This window comes from Heptranchias perlo, chromosome 11 (genome assembly GCF_035084215.1).
Source record: "Heptranchias perlo isolate sHepPer1 chromosome 11, sHepPer1.hap1, whole genome shotgun sequence".
Classification (NCBI taxonomy): Eukaryota; Metazoa; Chordata; class Chondrichthyes; order Hexanchiformes; family Hexanchidae; genus Heptranchias; species Heptranchias perlo.
The window spans coordinates 57,974,099-57,984,041 of NC_090335.1; the positions used below are offsets into that span (position 1 = coordinate 57,974,099).

The 9,943-nt window shown below is 43.7% G+C and overlaps 2 protein-coding genes across 3 annotated transcripts in view; one reads left to right on the forward strand and one right to left on the reverse strand.

Annotated features, from left to right (window-relative positions):
- Positions 1-1,785, forward strand: part of tbc1d23 (TBC1 domain family, member 23) — a 78,870-nt gene extending 77,085 nt beyond the window's left edge. For both annotated transcript variants that reach the window (XM_067993133.1, XM_067993134.1), the window contains one exon: positions 611-1,785. In XM_067993133.1, the coding sequence (XP_067849234.1) occupies positions 611-692 (82 nt within the window). In that variant the 3' untranslated portion in view covers positions 693-1,785. The remainder of the gene's footprint in view (positions 1-610) is intronic.
- Positions 1,786-8,311: 6,526 nt separating this feature from the next.
- LOC137327395 (histone H4) lies at positions 8,312-9,847 on the reverse strand. Its single transcript, XM_067993138.1, has one exon. The coding sequence runs from the start codon at positions 9,715-9,717 to the stop codon at positions 9,406-9,408; it is 312 nt and encodes a 103-aa protein (XP_067849239.1). The 5' UTR covers positions 9,718-9,847; the 3' UTR covers positions 8,312-9,405.
- Positions 9,848-9,943: the final 96 nt, after the last annotated feature.

Here is a 9,943-nt window from a genome sequence, read left to right on the forward strand (position 1 = left end):
TGTGTGTGTGTGTGTGTGTGTCTCCTCCCCCCCCCCCCCCGCCCGCCCAATCTTTCTAATTCTCACAGGTATTAGTAATTAGAATCTTCACATTATTTTTCAACCAGTGATAATTGGAGGCTTTCTGTAAATTGCCCTCTTTCTTCAAACTGCCTCCCACCTCTTTTGATTCTTCTCTACCCCATTCTGCAGATTTAATAAAGTTTTAAACAAAACATTTCCAACAACTATGGTATGATCTTGTATTTTTTTTGTAGTTGCCAAACTGTTTTGAGTATGGTGAAGATGACATTAATCAAGCTCTTCCTGGCACTTTGTTATTTGATGGATTAAAGATAGGGATGTATTTTGTAGATGAGCACTTGAGGCAAAGGGCACTGTTTGAGCTTTTGGATGTTTCCTTTAACCAGTGAATGCAGTGAGAGATTGCATACTAGTTTTAATATAAAACTAACAGCATTTGCTGCAAAAATCAGAGAAACAGAATTGCTCATGATTTTCAAACATGGCATTGTAAATGATGCTACCTCTAAGTTCTGGATAACTTAATTGCTTGTTGAATTGCAGTCAGATACTTATCTGTGATTTATTCTAAATATTTTTTCTGCAGGTATTTGATACCAAATGCAGGAGATGCCACTAAAGCCATAAAACAGCAGATTATGAAAGTTCTTGATGCTCTAGAAAGCTGATGAACAGAAGACTCAAGATGTTGCCTTCAAATACTAAAGAGGCTGAGAACAGATGAGGTGGTGGAATTTCCCTTTTGGATGATTAACCTACCAGTAATTCTGTTTCTGACAGTGGAACATCTGGGGCTTGACTCAAACGATACAGATTTATAGGTGTTGCATTAAACCTTTTTTGGTACACAGCAAATTTACATACCGCCGATATCTGAGAATTTGAACTCTTTTTGAGAACTGAGCTCCTAAAGAAGTAGACGTGTTTTGAAGGCAAAAGGTTCAGTCTGTTTGAATATTCTTAACTTATAATTGTTGATACTTGTTTCTTTTTCCAAATAGTTTGATATGAAATTTCCTTAATGGTTAACATTTTCCCCCCTTAGATTTAATAATCACTGTATAGAAATAACAGACTTTACCTTGGATGTTTTTGTTTAAGCACCTTAAAATATCTTTTAATACAGTTCAAATGGACTAAAATTATTTCCACCAGGCTTTTTGCATGAATATGCGCTTGTAAAGGGCCTGTTTATTTCATGCTTTCACTGAACTTCTATTCCTCTACGAAATTCCTGATGTGACCTCTACTTTGTGCCTACTTCAGTAATGTAATTTTCAGTAAATTAATGTAAACAACTTTGTGTTACTGTATGCCACTTACTGCTGTTTATAAAACACAGCTGTAAATAAACTGGGAGAATTTAATCTTAATTTTAGCAATTGTTTGTCTCGTCACTTAAAAGACTGTGCAGTGTAACATAACTCAGCATTTTACATGTTAAAAGGGTAATGTCAGGAATTTCTGGTTTACAAAACCATTGCCATTTCAGAGTGTTAAAAGCTGACTTACTACAGTATTTACCATAAATGTGTTTTGGATAAGTTTAACATGAGATCTCCAGGAGAAATTGTTTATGAAGTTTGCGACTTTAATCTGTTCTTGAATTGAATGATATGGCTGTTCTTCCCTGTCAAAATTGTTTAGCATCGAGGGATACATGTGCACTGGCTCCAGCCTTCCTGCATGCCACAATTATAAACATCCTTTTGTTATCCATAGAGTCTGTATTTTTAATAAAACCAACTTGATCCTCTTCAATTTTTTCTTGTCTGAGTGAGACTTTGCATGAACTTCACAATCTGTATTGAATGAGAAATTCATCTATAATCAATGACAAATTAGTAATTACCTCAGCTGTCTCTGATTCTGTAGTTGCAGCACTGTAGATCTCAAAAACTGAATTTGAATCCTAGGTTTCTAAAGGAGGAAGCAAGGTTGACCAAGAAAAGTTGCTGCTTGAATCTGGTTTCATAGGACCTAACTAGTTAAGACAGTTTCCTAAGTCAAATAAAAGTAGAGAAAAGGCTTTGCTGATGGCTGAGAGTTTATCTGCTGAATAGCTGAGCTTTATGAATCATACTAAGTTAACTATTTTCAGCTGAAGCAGCAGAAGAGGGAAACTGGCTAGGGTTCCTACTCCAAATCTGTATTCAGCGACTCGTGGAATTGCATGTATGTGGACAATGAGTAAGGACAGGATCAAGCTCAACTGTGGTAACCATTGTGTTGAAATAGCTTGCTGATATTCATTCTTTCAAGTCTCACTATGAATAATAATCATTTGAGCAAAGTAACAGAGGGTGCTTAGCAGCTGTGGAACCATACCACAGCAAGGAGTCAATGTCTTGGAAAATAGAAGAAAATTGTCAAGAAAAAAGTAGGGGACTATTGCTCCTGACGTACAAGAAAGATCTATGAAACTTCAACCTCCACAATATTAGTTATTGTTTTCTATTCCCATGACTATTACAAGGTTGCCTAAATTAACCATTGTAGCTTGGTGGTTAACCTTCAGAAAAGTATACAGTATCATGTGATGTAGTCTCTTGTTCTTGCCATGTCTTCTGATGATGGAACAAACAATCTAATGACTGCTGCTATGCATATACTGCAAGTTATATATAGTGCCAGCATCCTTAATCCACCAGTTCAGACAAGCAGAATATTTGAGAACAGCTGTTCTAACATATTTTGAGATGTATGGGGAGGGGGGGGGGCAGGATAACATATATATTCACAAATCTGACATTGCCAGAATATTGCAGAGAGAAAAATGTTTGAGTTAATCCGAAATTTGATTTCCACTTTGAATCCATCCAAACTCCAGAAGAGTTAGATTTAAACATCAAGGTTTCCAGCATCAATATCACATGAGAATTACTGGCTCTGTCCTAGGACAAGAATAGATAAATCTATTTGCTATTTCAAAAATGGAAATAGAGCAAAGAACATTCCTGCCAAGTAAACCTACTATTCCATTTGCTATGGCTTCTGAGCAATTTGTTAAGCACTGATGCAGAAGAAGAGTGTTCTTGTTTGTCTTCCCAACAGTTCAACGTGTTGTTAAAAGGTTGTTGTATCCAAATGCCAACTGTCTCCCAGGCTTGCACCCCCATCACAGAATGTGGTATTAGTAGCTAAGGTTAGAGGGGAAAAAACAGTACAGTAGCATACAAGCTGGAATATTGCCACTAAAATTAAGCAATAGAGTACACAAATGGATATTAAACGACTGTGACCCAGGCTTTCCTCCCACTCCCATTTAGGTGCACCTTCAATGGGGCAGGGCTTCTGCCCACCCTAACCATATTTGTGGCCCAAAGGTCATTGACATGTAGGAGGTGGGCTCTCTGATCTCTACTGAGGAGTGGTACTAGTCTGGTGGGGTGGTTAGACACTTTCTGTGGCAGGTCTTGCTGAGATGCCTGTAAATAAAAACACAAATTTTTGCTTTAAAATATATATTTTTAGTTTCTTATGATGAGGCTTGTGCTCAGCTCCATCACTTTCTTCCATAGGCCTTTTCTTCATGACCTCCTAGTGGGACCAGCCCCAGGAAACAGCAGGGGTGCAGCTGAGAGCATCAAGTAGCTTTCGGGGTCCACACACCCCCATCTCTGTGGGGGGAGGTGAGTTGGAAAGCCTAGTTTAGCATTTCCAATCACTGTTGACTAGAATAAAAACAGAAAATGCTGGGAACACTTAGCAGGTCAGGCAGCATCTGTGGAGAGAGAAACAGTTAACATTTCAGGGCAATGGCCTCTCATTGTGACCTGCTGGGTGTTTCCAGCATTTTCTGTTGTTTCTGATTTCCAGCACCTGCAGTATTTTGTCTTTGTTTTACTATGTTGATTGGACCTACTCAAATCATTTTCAAGAATAGGAATCAACCAAGCTTTTTTTTTGCAGTAATATAAATTTATACTAATGTTTTTCCCCTGAACTCACCATGGCAGTTTGCTGTCAAATTTATCCAATCCTGTCTAAAGTACTATGCTCAATTTGAATGATTGTGATAGTTGTTCTCAAGTACTGCCTTTTATAAAGTTAACATATACATGCCTTGGTTCAGTGTTAGCACTCTGATTCCAATAATTGTGAATTCAAGCCCTACTCCAGAGGCCTTAATTACATGCTCAAGTGCAGTACAGAGGGAGTGCTACAATGTCAGAGGTGTTGTCTTTTGGATGAGATGTTAAACTAAAGCCTCGTATCCCCCCCAGGTGGACATAAAGGATCCAAGGGCGCTATTTGAATTGCAGGGGAGTTCTCAAGAGCAGGTCTTGGCTAATATTTACACCTCAACTAGCATCACTAAACAAAACAGGATGTGGCTGATCATTTCAATGCGAACAGCTCTGCATGATGAATCTGGATTCGGTGTTGGAAACGCTCAATGACTTCACCCAGAATGTCAAGGTAGTGGCTGCATATCCATGAGACATAGTGCAGTGCAGCACTTTTTACTCCTGTTAAGTGTCCCCTCCTAACCACACATTCTTTGTGTTTGTCTAGTTTATGGTTGCTCTACACTTTCAGCGGCAAACTGAACAATTGAATCACCTTAGCAATGCCTTCCATGTACAGCATATGCATGATACAGGTTTGTCTTCCCAACACCTATGCCTAAAATGCTGAAAAATGGGTTTTGGTGTATGTGATGTCAGCAATATAAACTCTAATAATGAAGTAACCTATGGCAGCCTAAGTAGGGACTGGATAACATCCAGGCTTGAGCTGAGTGTTAACAAGCATCTTGAAGAGAAAGCCCAGTCATCTCCCCATGACCTTCAGTGGCATCACCATCGCTCAGTTGCCCACCATCAACATCTTGGGGTTACCACTGACCAAAGGTTGAACTGGACCAGCAAAAGCAACAGTGTGCTTACAAGAGTAGGGCACAGGCTGGGTATTAGATCATATGTGGCTCATTCCTGCCCCCTCAAAGCACATCCACAAGACTTGATTCAGGAGTCTTTTTTTTTATTCGTTCACGGGATGTGGGCGTCGCTGGCAAGGCCGGCATTTATTGCCCATCCCTAATTGCCCTCGAGAAGGTGGTGGTGAGCCGCCTTCTTGAACCGCTGCAGTCCGTGTGGTGACGGTTCTCCCACAGTGCTGTTAGGAAGGGAGTTCCAGGATTTTGACCCAGCGACAATGAAGGAACGGTGATATATTTCCAAGTCGGGATGGTGTGTGACTTGGAGGGGAACGTGCAGGTGGTGTTGTTCCCATGCGCCTGCTGCCCTTGTCCTTCTAGGTGGTAGAGGTCGCGGGTTTGGGAGGTGCTGCAGTGCATCCTGTGGATGGTGCACACTGCAGCCACAGTGCGCCGGTGGTGAAGGGAGTGAATGTTTAGGGTGGTGGATGGGGTGCCAATCAAGCGGGCTGCTTTATCTTGGATGGTGTCGAGCTTCTTGAGTGTTGTTGGAGCTGCACTCATCCAGGCAAGTGGAGAGTATTCCATCACACTCCTGACTTGTGCCTTGTAGATGGTGGAAAGGCTTTGGGGAGTCAGGAGGTGAGTCACTCGCCGCAGAATACCCAGCCTCTGACCTGCTCTCGTAGCCACAGTATTTATATGGCTGGTCCAGTTAAGTTTCTGGTCAATGGTGACCCCCAGGATGTTGATGGTGGGGGATTCGGCGATGGTAATGCCGTTGAATGTCAAGGGGAGGTGGTTAGACTCTCTCTTGTTGGAGATGGTCATTGCCTGGCACTTATCTGGCGCGAATGTTACTTGCCACTTATCAGCCCAAGCCTGGATGTTGTCCAGGTCTTGCTGCATGCAGGCTCGGACTGCTTCATTATCTGAGGGGTTGCGAATGGAACTGAACACTGTGCAGTCATCAGCGAACATCCCCATTTCTGACCTTATGATGGAGGGAAGGTCATTGATGAAGCAGCTGAAGATGGTTGGGCCTAGGACACTGCCCTGAGGAACTCCTGCAGCAATGTCCTGGGGCTGAGATGACTGGCCTCCAACAACCACTACCATCTTCCTTTGTGCTAGGTATGACTCCAGCCACTGGAGAGTTTTCCCCCTGATTCCCATTGACGTCAATTTTACTAGGGCTCCTTGGTGCCACACTCGGTCAAATGCTGCCTTGATGTCAAGGGCAGTCACTCTCACCTCACCTCTGGAATTCAGCTCTTTTGTCCATGTTTGGACCAAGGCTGTAATGAGGTCTGGAGCCGAGTGGTCCTGGCGGAACCCAAACTGAGCATCGGTGAGCAGGTTATTGGTGAGTAAGTGCCACTTGATAGCACTGTCGACGACACCTTCCATCACTTTGCTGATGATTGAGTAGACTGATGGGGCGGTAATTGGCTGGATTGGATTTGTCTTGCTTTTTGTGGACAGGACATACCTGGGCAATTTTCCACATTGTCGGGTGGATGCCAGTGTTGTAGCTGTACTGGAACAGCTTGGCTAGAGGCGCAGCTAGTTCTGGAGCACAAGTCTTCAGCACTACAGCTGGGATGTTGTCGGGGCCCATAGCCTTTGCTGTATCCAGTGCACTCAGCCGTTTCTTGATATCACGTGGAGTGAATCGAATTGGCCGAAGACTGGCTTCCGTGATGGTGGGGATATCGGGAGGAGGCTGAGATGGTTTATCCACTCGGCACTTCTGGCTGAAGATGGTTGCAAACGCTTCAGCCTTGTCTTTTGCACTCACGTGCTGGACTCCGCCATCATTGAGAATGGGGATGTTTACAGAGCCTCCTCCTCCTGTTAGTTGTTGAATTGTCCACCACCATTCACGACTGGATGTGGCATCGCTTAGCTCTGTCTATAGCATGTTGCTTCCGCTGTTTAGCATGCATGTCGTCCTGAGTTGTAGCTTCACCAGGTTGGCACCTCATTTTTAGGTACGCCTGGTGCTGCTCCTGGCATGCTCTTCTACACTCCTCATTGAACCAGGGTTGATCCCCTGGCTTGTTGGTAATGGTAGAGTGAGGAATATGCCGGGCCATGAGGTTACAGATTGTGGTGGAATACAATTCTGCTGCTGCTGATGGCCCACAGCGCCTCATGGATGCCCAGTTTTGAGCTGCTAGTCTAATGGCATACTCTACTTACCTGGATGTGTGTAGCTGCAACACAAGATGCTATGCAGTACAAAGCAGTTCACTTGTGACACTGGACTCAGTAACCAACCCCTCCATCACCAGTGCACTATGGCTGCTGTATGTACAATCTACAAGGTGCACTGCAGCAACTCACCAAGATTACTTCAATCGTACCTCCCTCCCTTGTGACCTCTACCACTAAGAACAAAAGCAGCAATAAGTCCCAGTGTTAGCCCTACTTCAGAGACTCCAGTAGATAATCTAGGCTGCCACTGCAGGAGTATACTGCCTTTTGGATGAGATGTTAAAGCAAGGTCCTGTCTGCACACTCAGGTGATCATATGGCAGTATTAGACAGAGCAGGCAAGTCCTCCCAATGTTCTGGCCAACATTTATTCACCAAGAGATAGTGGTCATGGAATTTGAGTACAACCTCTGCACAGTCATTTTAATTTATGCACCCTCCTTGTTAAAACCCTATTTCTTGTGTTGCTTGAGCTTAGAGTGCTGCAGGTGCTGATTGTACAGCCCCACAAGAAATCATCATCCCTTCCCATTGTCCAAAGCCTGGCAGTCAGACTCTGGCTCCTGTTTAATCATTTATGTGAATAATCTCTGGCTAAAATCATCAATTATCTGTAACTTATAGCCTGCATCCTCTTAGAACAAAGATTAGCTACTGAATGATGTAGCTACAGCAATACTTGTCCTAGTGTGTTGATACTCCACCCTTAAGCAAACCCCCCAAAAATAAATTTGGCACAAGACTATAATGCTTTAAATTTATTTTTGGTCATTGTGTTTCCAAGTAGGTGACAACTTTGAAAATGTTTTTCTTTTTTTTTAAAAAAAAGAAAATTGGAAATTGTACAATGTAAATAGCAAATTAACAATTGTTGCCATAGACTATTCTGGCTATGGTGCACTGGACTAGTTCGGAAGCTTTAGGTAATAAATCGCAGAATAGAATAATTAATTATGCAATTATCGGTTTATCAGTCTCTATTAGTGGAGAACAAATTATCCTTACATAGATGCGTTTTGACCTAAAAACCCTACAAAATACTGACTACGAATCAAATCTATAAAAATTGCAACCGTTTCACTTTGAAAACAAATGCAGCGAATAGCTCCTATTCAGCTGGAAATCTCATCACTGAAGATGAACATGCGACAGGGCTACAAGAAAATTCTACACGGATACATTAAATTAACGCTTGCTAAATAGATGTTTATTCTAAAAGTTTCGAACCAAACGAGATGAAAGCGCATAATACAGTTTGAGAGCGCAAAATTAATTCTTACAAAGATCAAGGCTTGAATGAACCCCCACCCCCCCAAAATAAAACCTTTTATTGAAATAAGAGCAAGCAACAAAGTCACAAAAACACAGCGAACAACAGTTTTAAAAAACGCTGGTCCCAATTTACATTCGGCAGCTACTTAAAAAAAGGGAAAAATGTCTCGCTCGTCACAAAATCAAGTCCTTCCAGCAGACAGAAATCGACGTCCCATGATTTCAGGGAACAGCTACAGTAGGAACAAGTCCAAACACCCGGGATAGACAGGCATCCGTTTCAAACCAACTCCCAGCCTTCCTGGTGAATCAACTGGTTGAATTGAGAGTCGGATCACAGCCTCCCCCTCCACCCTCTGCAGAACGCCTGGGGGAAGCCACCAACACCCGTGGGCTGGACGGTCGCACCCGGTCGATGTTACGTGGAGCCGGTGTCTTCCAATACGTCGTGTTTGGGCAGCAGGAGGCTCACGGCCGCCTGGGTCTCCCGAGAAAAGTGAACAGAGAAGTGGAGCGTGTGGCAATGAGCCGGACGCGACCCGCTCGAAGTTGCCGGTGTCGAGAGTTCATGGTCTCGGGCGGAGATGCCGGTGTCCGGGTGCACCTGCCTCAAATACTTTCGGCGGGTCCGGCGCTTCTCGTTGCCTTTCCGCTGGTGTTTTTGTTTCGTTTCCGAGCCCTTCTGGGGAGCGGGCGGCCTGGAATCCGGCATCTCGCAGAGCCCGAAGACCGGGGTCGGCGCGGACGATCTGTATTTATAAACACTGATATGCAAATGAAGGATAGACCAGCGTGGGGATTCCTATTGGACAGTTTTTAAAACTACGAATTTAGCCAACCTTGAACGAAAGGTTTCTATAATCGCCGAAGACGGACTCCGAGATGCTCGAGAGCAACAAGAAGCAAGCGCGCTACTAAAGCAAAGCCTTTCCTTTTTAAAAAAAAAAATCCCCAATGTATAACAAAGTCCGTCTTGAATGGTAGGCAGAGAGGAAGCCACCCGCCTTTTAGCCACCGAAGCCGTAGAGAGTGCGGCCCTGACGTTTTAAGGCGTAGACCACATCCATGGCGGTCACCGTCTTCCTTTTTGCGTGTTCGGTGTAAGTGACCGCGTCTCGAATCACGTTCTCCAGGAACACCTTCAAGACACCTCGGGTCTCCTCGTAGATCAGGCCGGAGATTCTCTTCACGCCGCCGCGCCGAGCCAGACGGCGGATTGCCGGCTTGGTAATTCCTTGGATATTATCCCGGAGGACTTTACGGTGACGCTTTGCTCCTCCTTTCCCCAGACCCTTACCACCTTTTCCGCGTCCCGACATTCTTCAAATTAAATTTTCTTTTTTTTCCCCTCCCTAACAACTTACACAGCAACAGACTCACACTCTCAACCAGCCACCTCCTACGACACTGAAGTCACAAACCTTTACACCGAAACAAATCTTCAATTGAAGCGGACCTGGATGTAAACGGCACACTGACATCCGCCGCATTGATAACCACGTGGTTCATTTGTAAAAAAAAAACACAACCACGTGGTTTGTGTTT

What these genes read in the sequence shown, in the direction of transcription:
- LOC137327395 (XM_067993138.1), bottom strand. Translation starts at nt 9,717, where the DNA reads ATGTCGGGACGCGGAAAAGGTGGTAAGGGTCTGGGGAAAGGAGGAGCA.